Source organism: Maniola jurtina, chromosome 1 (assembly GCF_905333055.1).
Source record: "Maniola jurtina chromosome 1, ilManJurt1.1, whole genome shotgun sequence".
Taxonomy (NCBI): Eukaryota; Metazoa; Arthropoda; class Insecta; order Lepidoptera; family Nymphalidae; genus Maniola; species Maniola jurtina.
The window spans coordinates 4,371,761-4,392,783 of NC_060029.1; the positions used below are offsets into that span (position 1 = coordinate 4,371,761).

The window sequence follows — 21,023 nt, forward strand, 5'->3', positions numbered from 1 at the left end:
GATGTCCATAACGTTGAAATTTAAACTATACTAAATTTTAAAACTTACCTATATATACAGCTATCTACTATGAAAATGTCACTAAAACTACAATATTTACACTATAAAACAACACCAATCCCTTTCCAAATTGTATTAAAAAATTAAAGGTAGAAAATTTCACGTCCGCTTATGTACGCAGTTTCCCGCCCTTTTTTTCCTTTCGCTTTTATAATATTAGTGTGATCTCTCGCATGTCAATCCTGTGTATTATTAATCTGTATAGTGTCAAAGTAGTGTCAGACAATTGGTACCTAGATGAGGTGTCGTGACAATTTGACTGTGTCAAATGTCAATCACAGACCAATCTACAATACACAGACAGAATACTTTGTAAATATAGCATAGCATTCTATGAACCAGTCAAATTAATGGGTTTCTAATTTTTTACAATTTCTCAGTAAAGTAAAAGCAATAAACCTTAAATCAAAACAAGTGTAATAATAGGCAAGCTAAACTAAAGAAGAAGAAATAAGAAACTTTTGTTATCGTGGACCATTATATTATATCATATAAATATAACCTCAAAACCTATTAGAACTCAATCGTAAATTAACAAACATAATCTAATAAAGTAAAATGAGTGAAGATTCAGAAAACCATGAGTCTGTAATGAGAAAAGAAAACTCAAGTGAAACGAACGAAACAAATAGAGACGAAGACGATGAAGTGCCAGCTAAGCGCGCTTCCTCTCACGCCAATGTTGTTGCTGCTCATTACAATCATCTCGAGGAGAAAGGTGTAAAGGAAAGATTTAATTCACCCATTTTTTACCTCAGAAACTTCAATAATTGGGTCAAAAGTGTTCTTATACAAGAGTATACCGATAAAATACGGGAAAAAGACTATGGTAGAGTTTTAAGGGTACTCGATATTTGCTGTGGTAAAGGTGGTGATTTATATAAATGGGAAAAAGCACGCGCTGAACATGTGGTTTTTGCAGATATAGCAGATGTTTCGATAGATCAGTGTAAAAGTCGATACGATGACTTGCGCCGACGCTCGGGACGTTTGTTTTCGGCAGAATTCATCGCTGCCGACTGCACTAAGGATGTGCTACGACATAGGTACAAAGATCCATCAATAAAATTTGATTTAGTGAGCTGCCAGTTTGGTTTACACTACAGCTTTGAAAGTTTGGGACAGGCTCGTCGCATGCTTTCAAATATATCAGAGTGCCTCAAACCAGATGGTTATTTTTTTGGAACAGTGCCTGATGCATATGAAATTGTTTCTCGTTGTCAAAAATCTGAAGACGGAACATTTGGCAATCGAATTTTTAATATAAAATTGTTATTTGATCCTAAAAATGGATATCCCCTGTTTGGGGCTAAATATGATTTTCACTTGGAAGGAGTAGTGGACTGTCCTGAATTTTTAGTAAATTTTGAGCTTCTTGTTAAGCTGGCTGCAGAGTATGGCTTAGAGTTAGTGTACAAAGCAGGGTTTGAAGACTTCTATACAAAGTATTCTGATAAGTATAAATTCTTATTACAAAAGATCAAATGTTTTGAGGTTTACCCTGCATTGCCAGGCAAGGAGTTGATTGGAAGTGAATCTGAATATGCACATGCAAAGGCCTATTTAGACAATATGACAAACAACAGTGAAGGAAATAATACCCTTGGTACAATGAGTACATGTGAATGGGAAGTAGCTAGTGAGTCTAATTTTTTGTTTCTTTTTAAAAAATAACTACTCTTTAAAGCAGTTGTTGAGATTTTAGCCTCCTATTTAAAAAAAAAACTGGTTTGATCTCTGACGTGTACATCTTAACTTTTTGGTATCATGTGTCCTTTAAGCAATTAAATATTACTCATTTTAATGGTGAAGTAAAACATTGTGAGAAAATCTTTTGTTAAGTTCTCCATAATGTTCTCAAAGGTGTGCGTAGTCTGCCAATGCACTTGGTGGACTATGACCCAAACCCTTTTATAATATTAGAAGCTACTAATATTTTCTTTAGATAATATGACTATAAAAAAAAAATCATTTATTTATATTTATTTTCAGCTATTTATTTGGCATTTGCATTTAAAAAGTGCAAGAACACATCATGGGATTCCAGTGGAAAACCTTTGTATGCAGTTTCAGAAAATAAACCAACATCTACAACGTCCACAAGTGATAAATAGTATTTGCAGATTATTAGCTTACAATATTTATAACTGATGATATGATGATGATGGTGGTGATGAGTTTATACAAAGTTGTGTGTATTAATTTCCACATAAAGCCTCAATCAGTGCCTAACAGAAGATTAGAAATATTCATTAACTTGTTAAATTTTTGTAGTATTGCTCCGATAGTGAAAATTATGTTAAAAAATTTGCAACTGAAACACGCGCGCGAGATGTATTTTACCCAAATCTGGATCTACACACACACATCACTTTAACACATTATTACACTACTATATGAATAATGGAGAAGCAAGCATTCTATTATGGTGCTGCATAGAAACCTATAAGCAATATGGGTTCAATAAAAACTGCCATACCTCTTCTAGGTTAGCCCGCTTTTATCTTGGACTGCATCATCATGTACCACCAAGTGAGATTGCAGCCAAATGCTTACTTGGATCTGATTTAAAAAAACGTAATATTGAATCATAATTCCGCGTGCGTTCTTGTGTTATGTTTGTTTATTAATGTTAAATGTTAAACCTCGATAATACTGTGTTTTCACTGCACGTTTTTTGGAGGATAATCATACTGAATATGTAATGAATAACATTGTTTGTACTGCAAGAAGATGTATGTACATTGTACAATGCACATTAATTTAACCATGTGAGTGGTTCTATACTCAGTGATGTGCTACACATAATCGGTAAGATGTATCCTGCAAAAAAACGTGCGGTGTTAATGCAGTGTGAATGGGGACTTGGAGAGCATGGACAAGATGTTAATGAAAAATTTTTTCCACGGCCGACAGATTGTTCCCTAGGTTTATTTGACATATTGAACTTCTGTTCTTACAGAATGTAAAAACAGTATTTAAAAAATTCGACTTTACTTTCTCAAATCATATCTTTATGATACAATCAGACTTTTTATTATATTTTGTTTAACATGTTAAATTACTGCAACAAACTCATAGTTATATATATTTATGGTATTGAATTAGGTTAGTAATAATTGAACATGTTAAGGGAAGTTAAATTATGAAATATAGAAAAATACTTGATTTTTAGATACAAGTTTGAGAAAGTTAAGCAAATTTTGTATTTTTCACATAATAAGTTTTTTGCCACATTTGGTTGTAATGTATCAATACATAAATTGGATAACTACGTATTGAATGATGGTTGGGTATAATTTATTTAAGAATTTAAAGAAATATTGATTTATGGAATAAATTTCATGAATCATATTATTTAGGTACATATTTCCAATTCATGTATTGGCACACTACATACATGTGCCGAAATACTACTTGTTTGAAAAAGACTGTATAGGTAGTTATAATTCATTCAGTTTGATAGTTGACTAGTTAGTAGTTAGACAGTTTAATAGTAACATGAAAAATGTATTGTTTAAGGGGCATGAGATGGGCCTGTCCGCGAAATTCAAATTTAATTTGGTTTTTCGCAATTTGTAAACTAATACGACAACGTAGGCTTATGGTATTTTAATTGCGACAATGGCAGTATCATCCTCACAGGTTTATATGAAAATCTTAACTTGAAAGGGTCCAGTTTAAGAAATTAATTCTAGTATCGACTAATTTGTGAGAATAGTCAAACCAAATTAAATTTGAATTTCGCGGGCAGGCCCGTCGCTTCCACCTTAAGGCAGTATCCTTAATTTTACATTTAATTTTAATTTACATTTCATACACATCAATCACAGTCCAGTTTATATTATGATACATAAGCATTTGAACTTTTAAATTAAGCTAATGAAGTACAACTACGGGTACTATTTTATTTAGTACTTGTTCACGATAATATTATGTACTGTAACAAAACTGTTTGAAGAACAAAATGAATTAGAAATGAGTAGGATTAATATTGATTTTATCTTTAATTGACAGAGGTATGAATCTATAACACAAATAATAATACTAGGTTAATTTGGCAAGTCTCTATTATTAACAAAAAAAAATACGACAGGTAGTAAAGGTAATTAAATAATAATAGTATAACTCTGCAGTCTGACTAAATATTCATTGAAGTATGACTATGGGTTTAATAAAACTGCCATACCTCTTCCAAGTTAGCCAGTTTCCATCTTATGACTATAATATTGTCACCACCAGTTAAAATCTCAGTCAAGGCAAGGGCTAACTTGTAGTCGATAAATAAAACTATTAAAAAAAATTAAATTTCTAGTAAGTTTTCTGGGTTGTGTTTTATGCTTTTCTAGGTAGGTACCTAGTTACTTGTCTAATACAAATTTAGTTGGCGTCAGGTGATAAGAACTCCGATCTTGAACCTGCGTAGTGGGTGATTTATCATCTATTTGGCGAAACGAGGTGCCACTCCGTTGGCGTTTGTTTCGTTAATCTATCTCTGTATTGTATTTTCGCACTGTAGGAAGGTACAGCATCATAAGATGACGTCCTAAGCTCTTTTTACCTGACGCCCAAAAGAGTATTGAATTGATATTTAAGTTTAGTAATAAATAAAATAAATAATGTACCTCAGGTTATAATATTATGTTATTATGTATATGGTGTAATGAAATATAATACTTAAGTAATTGTTTTTTATACAGTTTTTAAACTGTACAAAATGATCAGGGATTTTTTGTGCAGTGTATTTTAGTCTAATATTTTAAGCCTTTTTATTTATTTTTCTTGGCACATACCTATCCAGTATCCACCCTGTTATAGGGTCCAAGTTATCACTGCGATCATAAAAAAATACCGGTGACAGACAACCGAAGACGCAGAGGTGAATTTACAAATTTTTGAGCATGAAGTAATGTACTCGTAAATACTAAATAAAAACCATTTGGACTCGTCATACCTACTTACAGAAAATATGTAGTATAGGAAGGTACTATAGGTAGGAAGTATTTTAATTAATATCTAAGCTGCAATTTGGATTTTGGCATAATATTCTTTGAATAAATGTTCGAGTTAAAGGATGTATTTATTATTTCCTTAGCTTTTATGGTTTAAAACAATGAACCTGTCTACGAAATATCAACACAATTTCTACAATTCTGAGTGCTGTACAGAAATTACAGGCACGTAATAATATAAAGCACTTCTATATGATACCCCACTTGTTGGTATAGTTAGTTATCTTACTTTGAAAATTTAAACACATTTTAATTTTTTTTTAAATGATGTAACCACAAATTCACGGTTTTCGGATTTATTCCTTTACTTGTGCTATAAGACTTTACCTAGGTCTACGGGAAGTACCTACCCTATAGGTTTTTTTGTCAGACACGGCGGACGGACGGGCGGACAGACTGACAAAGTGATCTTATAAGGGTTCCGTTTTTCCTTTTGAGATACGGAACCCTAATAAAAGAAAGGGTTTACGGTCCTCAGTGGCAATGTACGATTAATGTCGATGGGTACGATCACTGGGTATGACGCAGAGAGAAACTCAAAGCTTAGTTTGAGTTGTCATGAAATGACATTGAGCTGTCTCTGCCACTACACTGCGAGTTATGTGTGTGCTTTGCGCCTTACGTTTCAATCATCAACCCATTGTTGGCCCACTACTGAGCACGGGTCTCGAATGAGAAGGGTTTAGGCCAGAGTCGGCCACGCGGATCCAGTGCGGATTGGAAGACGTATCGCTGAGAACATTATGGAGAACTCTTAGGCATGCAGGTTCTCAATCGAACCTCCCACCTCCCGAATAGGAGGCGGAAGTCTTAACCACTAGGCTATCACGGCTCTTCACGCTTCAACAGCCCAACCAATAAGGTCGTAGGTTCGAACCAGTTGGACTATATTCACTTCTACTCTTATGTCCTCATAGTTAGGTACACAATATATAATATTTCACTTTGCTGGACACGTAAAATTGAAAAATTAAAAAGTGGGTGACGAAATTTTGTAGGTAATAGTTATCTATCTATGACATTTCGAAAGCAACAGCCCAAAGATGTAAGTATTCCGTGTAGCCCTTCAAAAGAAAGATACAATCACAGCAAGCCAATGTCGATTGCATAGGCTAGGCGTATGTGTAGATACTCGTAGGTTGGCACATGTCGGATTAGTTTTTGTGAGGTGAGTCGCAAGCGCAGCGTCGGGCGATGTTGAACCGTGAGACGGGGCACTGCTGGGCAGGCAGGTTCGGAGGTCTGGGGATAGGGGGCGGGGGCCTTGCCGTTACGTGTGCACGCGCGGCGGCCGCGCTGCCACGAAGCGGACGTGCTTCACTCAGTTCGTGCGCGAAAGTCATTACCTGCGTCACACGATCGCATTTACTTCACACGAGAACACTATTTGGTGCGATTGGGTGAATCGAATCGGTTTACGAAGCGAAGAAGATCAGTGTTGGGTGTTCAGTGCGCGATTTTAACATTGTTGTGTTGTGGTGGAGATATACAACCTTGTGAGGTGCTAGAAAGCGCGTGACGTCATAGGGCCGGCCGGAGCGATCATATGTTGAACACGGATGCAGTGATGGAATGTTGCGTGTTGTGGTGACGTGCGATGGTGCAGTGGCTGTATTTACCTGGTCTGCAGTAGCGCCGTCAGGGCGCGATACCTCCACGGGAACCATGCGTAGAAAAAGATGAGCCAGGATGCCGAGAGCTTGGTAATATCATTTTTATATCACACATTTTTATTTCACGAATTTTTGGCATGTTTTTCAACATAAGGGAGTTAAGTAACTAGATTTTGATTTCGTAAAAATTATGCCACAGAGCATGTGTGGCTATGGTAAATGTTGAATCACTATTAGCAAATTTATAAAGTCGAAGGTGTTTCAGTTTATGCTATTTATAATGATGATATTGTAGAATGTAAACGTTGTCCATGTAGGTATTCAAGAACAACTGATTTCAAGGTTGCCTGCATAGACGCTTTCAATTCTTTTGATAACAGTTTCCAAATGATCCTTCCATTAAAATTTTGAATGGTATGAATTGGAATAAAATTGATCAAATACCTAAATATCATAGCAAAAATACGGTTATTAGTAAATAAGTATGTTATTTCCTCGTTATAGGTACCTAAGTACCTACTAAACCACATTATACCTACCTACCTATTTTTAGGTAGGTACAACGTATCCTCTCAATTTAAGTAATGAATAACGTCATACTTTATCCCACAGCTTTATCCTTATTTAAACTTTTAATCTGCAATCCCCGAAAAGTCCCCGAATTGATCTTTTTGTATGTGTACTTATTGAATGAAATCTGATACACTGAGGGTAATGAGAAAAAAACTCAGCCCTATATCTACGGTAGTATGTATGTACCTTATACCTATACATGCATAAAGTTCAGAAGCAATAGTCTGCAGTTTAAAAATTTTAAATTTTGAATAATAGAAGTTCATACTTACTACACCTGGAATAAAAAAGTACAGTAGAAAAGACCTTGATTTTAAAATATCATTTCTTAATGAACTTGGAACCTGACAAAGGTTTTGGCAAAGTTAATACTTAATATAATACCTACGCATATTAAGTACAATAATTCGCCTGCAGTTTATTTATTTATTTATTTACTATAGTACCGCCCACAGAGTTACACATTTAGATTAAATACATGTTGTTCCTTAAATTCTAGGGCTCTTATGCAACTCCACTTACGGGCAGTCACAGCATGCATTAACATAAACATAAGTCGTACAGTAAAATATAAAAAATAATATAATAGCTAACCTATTTACCCAGTTGCAGGTAGGTACGTATTACAATAGGTAGGTATCTATCTACCATCTACGTTAAATTATAAAGTAAATGTTTTGATAAATAAAAACCTGCGCGAGCGCAGATAGCATTGGAGTCGAAGTCAGCAAATCAGTAGAATAAAATTCCATGTTTCTGCAATTTACTTGTAAATTGAACAACTATTTAACTAACTAAATCAAGATAATGAGCAAGAGATTTGAACGATAACCTCAGGAAAGTAGTTAAAAATATATAACTAGGACTTAACTTTAGTTTCACAAGAAAATGCATGGATACAGGATACGTAATAGGTATTATACGAAATACCTGCATATTACATAACACATATACTTACCTAAGTAAGGTAAGTACTTACAAGTTCAAAATCTAAAAGTTAAGTTTTTAACTTTATTTTAATTAGAATATTGAATATTTATCAGTGGAAGCAGAATTCGTGATGCAGTAGGTACTGTACCTAAGTAAAAACCTGGAATAATATTAATAAACATTTAATAGGAATTCAGTTATATTTTAGAATGTTATGCTTATAGTCTGGGAAAATTGATTAATTCTTTACAAAACACGTCTATTGCACGTATATTGCATAAGCTGTTGTTCGAGCGATATCAATGTTGAAAGCATTCGTGGGACCTTCGTCTTGCTTCATGGCAGCCGATACTGGACTACAATCGGCGTACAAAATTAAATTAACATAAATCTTTTAAGTTCAACAGGTTTATTTTATTCGCAATAGGTACCTATTCATAATCTATAGATCCTCCGTCGTAAGAGAAGCTGTTCGGACCTGGATTTTAAATGTATAGGTATTGGACGCATAAATTGATTCAAAATTAGCAAATCTTCTTTAGGTACTCGTACTACGTTACTTACCTAAATTGTAGACTAAGGATAGATACTCGTATATACAACTACGGTAATAATTGGCCATACACGATCAAGTTTACCGTCACGTTCGCAGCAGACTTAAAGCAGCGCCCAAGTCAACTGATAGCCATATCTAGTGTGGATGATATCATGCACACTTATAGCCATACACCGTCAAGTTTACTGGACGCCCGCTTCAATTCCGCTGCAAACTTGACCGGTAAACTTGATCGTGCATGGTCAGCGTAAGTAGTATCTATCCCAGAAGCGTCATGATTGAGGAGTTGGAAGTTTAATATCACATTCTATGCTTGGTTTCCACAATAACGGAAACTCAAAACTAAAAGATGGTCCTAAAGCAGCCGTGTCGTCTACCATAGCTACACGATACACATGCATGAAGTTGTTGAAGTTGAGAGTCAAGACTTACCTTACTTGGCAGTAGGTACTTGTAGGCTGTAGCCTACAGAATACAAATCTTACTGTGAACTCGGTTGCCAAGTGTAAGTTAGTATAACTGGCGGCAAATTGTGTAATTCGACAACGCATTTTTCTGTAGAAAGTACGAGTAAATGGAATGGGTAGATAGACCTTCAACACTCTCGTTGCACGCACCGTGGTGCGAATCTAATGTTTATTTACGAGTAGATTCCTATTTATTTATCGATTTATAATGGATTAATTGCAAAATCAAGTCGCCACGATATGATATGATCGGGTGGAGGTAGTGTTTTCAATTAGAATTGCATTAAAATTTCAATACCTTGTATAACTACTATTAATTTATTGATTCTACTTTCTATGTAAGAGCCAAGAGGTAACAGTCTTATAGGGTCTGCTACGGTTACCTCCCACATCTTTTATATACTTGCTTACCTATTTATCTATGTGTTATTTAATTATACCGTTTGTACGTTGCTAGCAAGTTGGCGGTCTATGAAATGAAATTTTAATGTTAGTGAAAATCATGAGAATGAATGCACATAATTTTCAGCAAATTTTTGCATAAGCATAAACAGTTGGATTTTTTGAAACATTTCATCGGGTTCTAGTTATTGCTATTTTGTAGCGACAGTATTATGATTTATATTTATACGTTCACTGCGTTCGGTGTACCTATCCAATATTTTAATAATGTACAAAAATGTCTTTGATTAAAAGAAATGTTTTTAGTTACGTTAATGCGACCAGATTTTAACGCGTTGAACTCTTTTCTAGGTGTCTCTAATACTTTGTCACTCTCTAATGTTCGTGTCTTATACCTACTAAAGGACAGTAGGTACCTACCTACACATTTCATTTTTTTCAATCATTTTTCATTCATCAGCTCAAAATTTTCAGAACTAAAAATTGGTAGGTCGACTCTGTGCCAAAAATGTTCTAAGTACGCGCAGGCACACTTTTGAAAACTTTGAAGGCTTTAGAGATGTGCGAACGTGTAACTATGTAGTACGTAGGTACTACTTGGTACAAGAGCCTAATTCGCATTAGCTCTTGAATCTATGTATTTCAAGATAGTTTGAAGACATTTGAATTCCAGCATTCCAGACACATTCCTGTTTATTATTACGGTAGCGACCGTGAGCAACCTTGATAGAATCTATAAATAGATCAGAAATCTCGGGCGTGATATGAAGAGCTACGTCACAATTTATCGTGAAACATAAGTATCTAGAATGTCTCATAATATATGCCTCATAGTATAGTTAAGTTCTGACGTAGTGATGTGACATCATTACTGTGATGATTCGGAAAACCGCGTCCCGCACATGCGTACTATATTCCTTGTCGATGTTTTACTCGTTTTTACTCTTGCCATGTGCGACGATTCGACGAGCCCAAGCTCACTCTCAGACGTCTCGCGCCGGGCGATCGGTACGGACTGTAAAAAGGGCTCGACAAAAGTGTACGGGTGATGAAAATATTCAAATTTAGCGCGATTTATATAAACAGTTTAAAATATCTGTGAAGGTACATCTTATTTCTGGATGTTGACAAATTAAGTGCAGTGTCATTTTATGGTTGTGCCCAGTTCGCTTTTCTCACGTAATGTTTTGTGTTTAACATGAAGTGCCGGTTTTGTGGATGGGGTAATTTCCACGGTAATGTGTTCTGTAATGAGGTCTAAATTATCGCAGGATGTACTCAATGCCAAGCGTAAAACTTAGGTTACGAGCTATTAGAATTGCTATCCATTGAATTTATGGCTTTAGATATTGCAATCTTATTCAGAACGAGTATCCTGTACTTATCATCAGTATTATTTAGGAACTTAACTATTGAGAATCAAGAAACTACTATTGACTATGATATTCTTGATGCTTTCAAAGCATGATAGGTCACGTGGGGAGCTCACAGGCTACGTATGCGTTTTCAGGCGACTTTCACTCAGCTTTGGTTAAAAATAGTTGCACCCGCCTATTGAAATTTCGTTATAATAATATCAAGGTCTGGGTAACTATATCTATTTATTGAAAATAAACTCAGTTGAAACTAAATACTTATACCACGCTACGGTTCGTCTAGCATTTAAAAAAATATGTTCCAATCACACCAACAAAAACCTGTTATTAGAATTCACAATACGGCCTATAATGAAGTTATGTAAGTAGATCCTAAAAATGCTCTAAAATCGAAACTATCATAATATTCTATTGCAGTCAAAAGGAGCGTTGCATTTCATTTACAAAATGCACAGAAATATCACCCCAACACCCCAATGTTTATTGAGTGCACCCTACATCGCTTCCCAGGGGATCGTCTGTAGATGCATTGCAGCGTCAAAATAAAAATGCGGAGAGATGTTCTCAGTCATAATATTATAAGTAGCTCATCCCACAAAATGGCTTCAATCTGTCTGGTTCACAAGGACACTAGAACTGCTTTTCCTAAATAAGTGAATTTGCGCAGATGGTTGAAGTACCTACCTAATCTTTAGTGGCATGCCACGTGCAAGTCATAGAGGCATGAAAGAACTGCCTACCCTAGACTGTTGTAATAGGTAATTCAATGCTTGTTTTTCATCATGACCTACCAGTAAATAGGTTTGTACCTAAATGTAAATAAAAATATGTAAATGCATAATACATAAATGCCTGAGTCCTGACTTACCAAAGTATACTAGAACTATTAGGTACTACATAAAAAAGCGACGCTCACTCCACACGCGTCCTTGTCCCGCTCGATTTGCTTATAGAGTTGCGTATGTACCTAGATGATTAAATCTGTTCGCTTGTATGAAGTTTCGGGTAGGTACTGTGACAAATCTATACTAATATTATAAATGCGAAAGTGTGTTTGTTTGTCCTTCCTTCACGCTCTAACTAAGCAACCAATCCACTTGATTTTACATAGAGAGAGAGAAAGGACGGAGAGTAACGTAAGTTTCTTTTTATCCCGGAAAATCAAAGAGTTTCCACGGGATTTTTAAAACTTAAATCCACGCGGATAAAATAGCGGGCATCAGCTAGATTAAAATTTTAAATTATATCTTGAGCTAAATTCGAAGCAGGTATTTTAGACGATTAAACAGTTGGTAGGTAGTAAATTAAGCAGTAACAAAATGCAATGAATCAAGTGAATCAATTGTTAGGTTATTTCGGGTAGGTAATCTAATGAATATTTAATTGCGAAACTCATTGTCATTGTGTGAATTTGACAAGTAAGTATAATAAACAAGGTCAACATTATAATATTATAACATTACGGAAATTCGTAATTTTAATTTTAGACTGAAGAGTTGAAAGTACCTGCCTGTCTTACGACAAATTGAGCCTAGATATATTGAAATCGTAGACAGTAAATTGATGTAAATATAGTATACTAGCTGATGCCCACGACTTCGTTCCCGTGGATATAGGATCCTATAGGTAGGTTTTTAAAAACTCCGCGAGAACTCATTGAATTTCCGGGATAAAAAGTAGCCTATGTGTTAATCCGGAGTATAATCTATCCAAATTTCAGCCAAATCCGTCCAGTAGTTTTTGCGTGAAAGAGTAACAGACACCCATACATACATACATACCAACTTTCGCGTTTATATATTAAGTAGGATAACCTAGTTACGTTACCTACCTTTTCATTTACCAAAAATTCTAAATCTACACTATAGAACTATCCCTTGTTATAGAACTATCTGAAAAACAATATACTCCGTTTTGCTCACTCACGCATTCAGGTAGACGGTAGGCAATAAAAAAAAAACTACACCTGACAAAATGCTTCTATCCCACCTGTCTGCATCAACTTTTGCCGAAAAGCTTTATTCACAGCTTTATATGGGTCAGTTTGGCCTAACAGGTTTGTACAGTTAAACACTGCATCTGGCCCGCCAGGTGCGTTACTTATCTACTTAAAATGTGTTGTTCAACTTGAATTCCGGTTATCTTTATTTTATCTCTTTGGCACCTATACGTAGGTATATAATATGTACCGTATCTGCTTGTAATTTTTAAAGAAATTATGTTGTTCTTACCCGACTGCAGCGAAGCCCAAAAAGAGGGTTTTGTTTTTGACCTGTACGTTTGTCTATGTATGCCCGTTCCTATGTCCGCTCGTGACTGGGTACTCATCGGCTTAACCGATTTTGATAAATGATACGTCATTAGATTCGTCTTGATGTGTGTCACTAGGTATGTAAACTTCTTAATTTGTAAAAATGGATTTATGCGCTTTGATGTGCGGGCCGAAAAAGAAGCATTGCAAACTGCGGTCGGAGTTTTTTGAAAACGTTTTAAATTACGTGTTCTTTCTTGTCAAATATTATTTTGGAAAACTACAACTGCTTAAGCTTTACAGACATAATATATATTTATTACTTCGGTTAATAAGTACAAGCATGTATATTGGTTGTGTTATAGGGTTTAGTACGGTAGGGACATAATTACATATACCCTACCACCCCTATGGCAGCGGCGTTATACCTAGGTCATTGAAGCATAAAAACACTGCTTACCCTAGTGTAAATAGGCGCAATGTTTTTGGGAATTTGGAAAACTTTAGCTTTCTATATCCAAGGAGCTGAGCGTTGATAAGTCAGTCAGTGAGTTGGGACTGCTTTTTTATGTCATAAGATATAATTTACTCTTTAACTGTGAGAGTGTGCACAAGAACTTCTCGACCTGGTCCCTCCTTCACCTTTCTACTATCGTGCTGCAAGGCATCGCCAAGGTCTGTACCCGTACGTAGTCAATATTCCACGGATCCTACGTACGAAGCGATTTGCATCCTCATTTCTAATTCAAACCGCTAGGATTTGGAATGCCCTTCCAGCATCAGTTTTCCCCTCCAATTATATGGGTATCTTCAAATCAAGGGTGAATAGGCATCTTCTAGGCAAGCGCGCTCCATCTTAGGCTACATCATCACTTACCACCAATTCCGATTGCAGCCAAGAGCTAGTCTATAAATTAAAAAAAAAAATCTAGACCATTTTGTAATACAAGTATTTCCTGTTCTTGCCTCAGCCTAGTTTACGGGGAATTTATATTTGAAAATTAATTCGAAATTACGACATGCCGCTAGCTTGTGTGATTAAATATCAGACCATGTAAGTATAAGAGGCAAGGTAGCTCGTATGCCGCTCCCTTCCTCAATTACCCAATATCCTCATCAGACATCGACCTAGTTGTTACTATTTGGACATCTTTCTTTTTTAGTCCTTCCTTTCATGCTCTTAATAAGGTAATGATTAACATCCCAAGTGGTCAAGTAATATCCCGCACCGGGTTAGCGTGAGGGCTGTGCGGATGTGCGGAGCAGCCCATCCCGATTGCCATCTCGAACTGTCGCGAACTATACTTACCTTTTATTATTGTCTTGAACTTTTACGTATGATATAATATGTAAAGATCTTGGTGTAGATATATTTTTGTGCGTAGAAGAAAAATTATTGTAGAGAAATTAAAATCTTCTAGGCGAAAAGTTCATGCTAGAAGACAATGTTTACAATTATTGTATAATACATAACATTATAGAAGTAGATAGGTATCTAGGTAGATATTAATAAACAGCTGTAAGTATAGGTACATTTTGCAACTTGAGAATCAAGGTTACATAGTTACATAGATAAGAGATAAGTGAAAAATTGATAACAACAAACAGGATTAGGATGTTTGCACTTTGCAATATATTAGTATTATATAATATCATAATATATGTTCCGTTTAAATGAATTTATCAGTTAACCCATCATGTGTAATTTGTAACCATGTGTAAACAGTAAATACCGGTTTTTTTTCTTTATCCTATTAATTCGGAATTTAAGACAGCCAATGTTGTTTTTTACACGATTGCGCAACGCAAAGAGCGTTTATATCAGACAGGAATTCATTGAAACCATAAAAACACTCTTCCACACCCTTTACAACCTCTCTCACTGCGAAGGGTCACTGGTAGAGATCTCGTATAGAGTAAAGTGCTTCCCTGTCCACTTTTTCTTTCTTTTTCTCTTCATCGTACAACTTTCTGGTACAAAATAAAATAAAATAAAAATATGTTTCACACTACCCAGGGCCATCGGCGTGACATTGCCTTAACTCTTGTATCGAGACGCGGGAATGAACTGGGTTCATTGTGGGCGTTATCAGATTGCTAAAGCTATAAATAATCTCGGAACATCCTCGACCTTATCACGAGTTCTTGACCTAGACCTTGGTCAGTGGCGGGACACTTATTACTCCAAGGTTCAGTTGCATGACAGGCGCTTAAACTCATACCTATTACCGTTAAAGACCACTAATAAAAAGCAAAGTAGATTCGATAAGTCAGTAACTCCCTATGGATTTCTACTTCCATGACATTAAAATCGTGAGAAAATCTGCATGCCAGGGTTCTCCATAATGTTCTCAAAAAGGTGTTTGAAGTCTGCCAATCCGTGCTTGACCAGCGTGGTAGACTATGACCTAAACCCATCTCATTCTAAAGAGCGACCCATGCTTACTAGTAGGGCGGTGATGTGTTGAAGACACTTCCATGATAAAGATTAATGGTTTTTTTTTGTTCAGTTACCAAACCCTGACATGTACCACTCGTTTTGGTTTAACGGATACCGTAACGTATCTTTAAGCTGTCTGTCGTGCGACAGGACCTTCCTCTCGTAACTACTACGTAACTAGGTATTCATCGCATCACTGATTAGTGATTACTAATTACTTGTTTATCAGTTACCTACTATAGTTGACTATTGAGAGGCTTACATTTTAAAACATAATTATTATTTAGACAAATTGGTTATCTACCTACTGAGTAGCTTACTGCAATACGCGTAGATTTTATAGTCAGATGGGAAGGGTTTTATTTGTATTATTATATTCACTTATTTTATCTTGTAGAGTATATTCTAAGGCAACGCAAAGCAGACCAATGCCAGTGAGAATCGATTCACTGAGTTACTTTTCATTTTGATCATATCATGATAAAAAAAAATTGGTTGTCTGTAAAGTTTACTGACGATAGTTGAACGTGACAACAAAGGCCGATTGTGCTTCTTTGTCGCTCGTTCCGCACTCTCGCTTGCACTTCAAGCCTTACATGGAACGCCTCAGAGCGAGGTAACGCCGCATGAGTCATGTTTTTTCGTGCGTGCAGCCGGCTCTATCGAATTATAAGACGTTGTCACGTCAAAAATCTTGTTGTTCTGATTTTTATACCACTTGGCATTGACTACATTATAAACTGAATAGAGGTACAAACTTATTGATTTATAATTACGGCTCACAAGGTAGACTGTCCGAGTGTTCAAATCGAAAGCAAAAGTAGGTATTTACTAACTTTAAGTCATGATTGATATTATTGGGAGGCATAGTGCGCGTGAAAGCAAAGGAGGTTGAATTAAAAAATGTTGGTGCGGGGTTGTGCGGGGGCTGGCGGAGAGCTGCGCCACTCCTTGGCGGAACGGACCAAGGCCTTGGCGGCCAAGTGCCATGCGCTGCGATCCCCAGCGCTGCCGCGCGAATCCAGAAGCGCTGATCGTCGTCGCATCAAGGGCCGCAAGTCGCAGACGCGTTGGTACGTCAAGGTTAGTTGAGATCCTGCTCCTTATGAAAACTGTTATCGACAGAAGAGTGTCAATTCTTCTTTCAGAACCTACTCATCTATACCTAATTAAATTAGATATTCTACTCCAAACACTCAAAAAGTAGATCCTAACTTAGGTACTTAACTGGTTTTAAGACGTGAGTAGGCCTTTGGTAGTCACGTTGGTCTTCATGAAATATGTTGTTTGTTTTATAAATTAACACTGGTAACAAAGTTAACGGAAACCGATGCTCCAATCATCTGGTGAATCACTTCCACGCAGCGGTAGTAGTGATCAACTGTTTAGCGATTGATTTTATTATTCATAGTATTTCATTCAAATGAAAATGTGTCATGTAAAGTAAAATATATAAGTACTTACATATAAATAATTGCGGTATTTTATCCCTCGACATCAAAACACGGGCATTAGTATTACCTACTCGAACACAGTAGGTCCTTATCTTCGTATCCACTAAATAGAGTCAGCCGCGGTTTTCAAGCCAAGATTTTGCCAGTTGCCAGTTGCCACAAGCACAGTTGTACGAATTACGATTCAAATACCTATACTTCCAACCCGAGGGACAGGTTGGCGTTAGATTGATTGACGAATGATTCAATCTGTGGCGAAAAACCTCAAATGTATAGGTAAGTACAAAGCTATTATAGATGCGCTATTACTTTTTGTTATCGTCATCATTATTTTAATCATCGTCGGCCTACTACTTAAAACGAGTCTCCTCTCATGAAGAGCCATGCCATAATCCACCATGCTCGCCAGCTCTTAGCCATGCAGATTGCAGGTATTATCCTTACGACCATGTTTTCCTTCAACGTTAAAGCAAGTGATATTTAATAGTTTAAAACGCACATACCTAACTCCGAAACGTTGGTGGTGCGTGCCCTGATCGAATCCCTGACCCCCCGATATGAGGTTGACGCGCGACGTCTTAACCATACTAAGTACTTAAATGCATATTAATACTTTTTCTTTCTATTAGGTAGAGATGCGCTCTAATACTTTTTGTTATATAAGCAGTTATGGTACTATTTTGATATTCATTTACAAGCACCTACAATGTGCTAATGATGAGTCTAAAACATTATAACCGCATAGTTAAAGGCTTCGTTAACAATGCAGGCCAAGGCTTTGAATATGTGTACGCTTGTCTGCGCCTACGTTTAGGAATGCACAGTTGAAATCCAGTACAGTTCCGTATAATGTTATTGTAATGTTGAATAGAATTTCTAGTTTCCAGTTATATTTGCATACTGTTTAAACTCCGTGTTAACATTTTAAAAACAAAACTTGGAAAAATACCGGAAAGCGCACCCCATAATTGGATGACGCATAGAAGAAACAGGTTTAAGTTAAGTTTTCATTAACTAAGAAGAAGCTCTGCTGCCCAGCTACAAGCCAGAAGACAAAGATTCAGAAGCTTCTAATTAGAAACGTCGATTTCTTTTCTGAAATACGCTCTTGTCGGCTGTTGAATTCTGCATCAGTTTAGCAAATTGTGGGGAGACAGTCAAGTGGGATAGGTCGGCACTTAAATAGGCCGTGCTCAAGGATCGCTTCTGAACACTAACCCTAACACAAGTGGTATAGTCCCATCGAGACACGTCTTTTTACTTGAATTCCTTTTACAGTAGCTTTTCCTGACTTTATTAAATTTTTACGCATCAATGAGAAGGGCAAAACTGAAGAGCTTTTACTTTTGCAATGCATTTTAATTTTTTCTTACTGTAGAGGTGTACTTACGTTTATTTTAAAGCAGAGCTTCAAAGGCGTCTTTTGTACAACAAGACAAGCAACGAGACCGTCATTTGTTTGTAAATTGTAGGTATGTAATTAGTCCTAATGAGCGTCTAGACTCTAGCATCTCTAACAGTCCTGGCGTGTCAAGAAGAAGCTCAACCTTCTCTACAGTAACTATAACATGCTCAAACGCTTCAGTTAAACGCCCGAGCCACCGCAAGCTTGTCGATGCAATAAGCTGCTAAAAATCAACCGCATAGCTGCTGAAAAGCGATCGTTCAGGCGATAGTAGCTATTGCGCGTCCAGTCCAACCAAACCTTGGAAAATGAGACGTGCACCTGCGAACGGTGGTCTTGACATTAATTGGTTATCATCGGATCGATGACTACTTTCTTGGAATTTCGATAAATATGAGGCTTATAGATGTCAAAAACTGACCGTGAAAATAATCCCTCAACTACGATTCGGCGCATATTACTTATTGAGCGAATTATACTGTGATAAAGAATTAAATTCTTGTATCTGATTCATATCTTGTCAAAAACGCGGCAAAATTTATCTAAGAATTGGAAGCCACGGATGATTTCTGCTTAAAATTACAAACATTCTAGGTACTAGCTTCATACGTAATCTCAGAATTCATATCCACTTATAAAGGAGATGAGATGACATCATTATCAGTTATTAGATAACTGATAGCAAAGTCGAGTATAAGTTATCGGTCAAGAGGGTCAACTTTTATTTTACAATTAATAACAAAGAATACTCAGAAGTATGATACAGTTGTTGTTCTTTAATTATGTTATTATGAATCACTGGATGTCGAGCGTCATTCGTGAAACAAAGTAGTGGGTATATAAGTAGGTAGGTAGGTATATAAGTACAATTCTCGCTAATTACGTACCGTAACTGCTCACCGCTGTGTAACAAGCAATCGTTATAAATCGAATATAACAATACCAGCTGATGTTGATAATAATATGTACTTTATCAGTTGCATATTTGTAATTTACTCGGCTTTTAAAGGAGGAGGCATTATTTTAACGGTGGTCAATATTTTCTTCTGGTTTAGATTTGGTTGAGTTTGGTAGGCCCACTGCACCCAGCGCACTACTGAGCATGGGTCTCTTCTCAGAATGAGTAGGAATAAGAAAGGAAGAAATAGAAAGAAGACCACAGTCCACCAAGTTGGCTAAGTGCAGATTGAGACACCTTCGAGAACTTAATGAAGAACTCTGAACCATGCAAGGTTCCTCACGATGTCTTCCTTCCTCGTTAAAACAAGTGTTATTTAATTTCGTTAATTCTCACGATATCCAAATAGGAGGCCGACGACGTCTGAAGTCTTAGACACTAACCTAGGCTATCTCCGTTTAGCCTAGCTAAAGACTATGTAAATATCATAATTATTTTTTTCTTGACAAATCGACAAATCAAACACCAATTAGAGCTAGATTTTTAAAGAGAGCTCGTCTAGCTTACCGGACGATGCTCTCATACTAAGCTATCGATTGCGAGGAAAGGGCGACGACCCGCCGGCCTCGACTCAGCTGTTTTCATTGTTTGTCTTCTATACTTAAAACATATTATAAAACTTTAATCCCAACATTTTTATTTTTAACTCGTTTGATGTATTTATGAGATAACTCGTCATCGTCAGTTGAATACTGCCACTTCAAAGAATTTTAGCTTTTCCGTTTTCTGTTGTTTTATTTTCGAACACTATGTTCCCATCATTATCATAATAATATCATTACTCTAATGACACATAGAACATATTTGGAGTCAATTTAAATATGTATGACTAATAGGTATTTTCAAGTACTATTGTATGTTAATTGCTAAGCGTATAATAGTGGATATTTTGTCGGATAACATCTAATGCCATTTTGGGGTTCCGTACCTCAAAAGGAAACAAGGAACCCTTATAGGATCACTTGGTTGTCTGTCTGTCTATCGTGGCTGTCAAGAAAACTATGGGGTACTTTCGTAGGCTAAGGGAAAAAATTCGAAAACCCAGAATTGTGGTTACATCACAAAAAAAATGTGTTCATGAACAAATAATTAGTATTTTCAACTTTCAAAGTAAGATTAATATATCAAGTGGGGTATCATATACATATTATTATAAGGGATTTAACACAGATTACAGAAATAAAACAGATTTTTATTTATTTTTATGCTTAACAGTTTTTGATTTATCGTGTAAAATGTCGAAAAAATACCCGAATACGGAACCCTTGGTGCGCGAGTCTGACTCGCACTTGGCCGGTTTTTTTAATTAAATACGGTGCCAAACGGCAGGCATGGCCTGCCCACTGCCACTACAGCTTGCTAATATAGTTTGGGCTGTGTCAGTGACCTTGGGTCTCCTTGGGATCTTATCCCTCAGGGCAACTTCTAACATAGCCCTCTTCATAGCTTAGCTTGTAGAGCAACTGAATTTGTGGACAAGGCCGTTTGTCAGTGTCCATCTTCCGCGCCATAGGTGAGGACGGGAA

The 21,023-nt window shown here is 36.4% G+C and overlaps 2 protein-coding genes across 8 annotated transcripts in view; both read left to right on the plus strand.

Moving 5' to 3' along the window:
• Positions 1-321: 321 nt before the first annotated feature.
• Positions 322-3,576, plus strand: LOC123881238 (mRNA cap guanine-N7 methyltransferase). The gene is made up of 2 exons (XM_045929946.1): positions 322-1,699; positions 2,053-3,576. Exons 1-2 carry the CDS (start codon positions 619-621, stop codon positions 2,172-2,174), a joined length of 1,203 nt encoding a protein of 400 aa, XP_045785902.1. The 5' UTR covers positions 322-618; the 3' UTR covers positions 2,175-3,576.
• Positions 3,577-6,606: 3,030 nt separating this feature from the next.
• Positions 6,607-21,023, plus strand: part of LOC123880980 (ral guanine nucleotide dissociation stimulator) — a 33,980-nt gene continuing 19,563 nt past the window's right edge. For 2 of the 7 annotated variants that reach the window (XM_045929441.1, XM_045929482.1), the window contains exons 1-2: positions 10,554-10,848; positions 16,429-16,763. In XM_045929441.1, the coding sequence (XP_045785397.1) occupies positions 16,584-16,763 (180 nt within the window). In that variant the 5' untranslated portion in view covers positions 10,554-10,848; positions 16,429-16,583. Of the gene's footprint in view, positions 6,776-10,553; positions 10,849-16,428; positions 16,764-21,023 lie in introns of those variants that run through there. The other 5 variants (XM_045929507.1, XM_045929516.1, XM_045929452.1 and 2 more) reach the window with 4 other exon arrangements.

Coding starts and splice junctions, on each gene's coding strand:
- LOC123881238 (XM_045929946.1), top strand. CDS start 619: ATGAGTGAAGATTCAGAAAACCATGAGTCTGTAATGAGAAAAGAAAAC. Junction 1,700..2,052: donor ATGTGAATGGGAAGTAGCTA/GTGAGTCTAATT, acceptor ATTTATTTTCAG/CTATTTATTTGGCATTTGCA.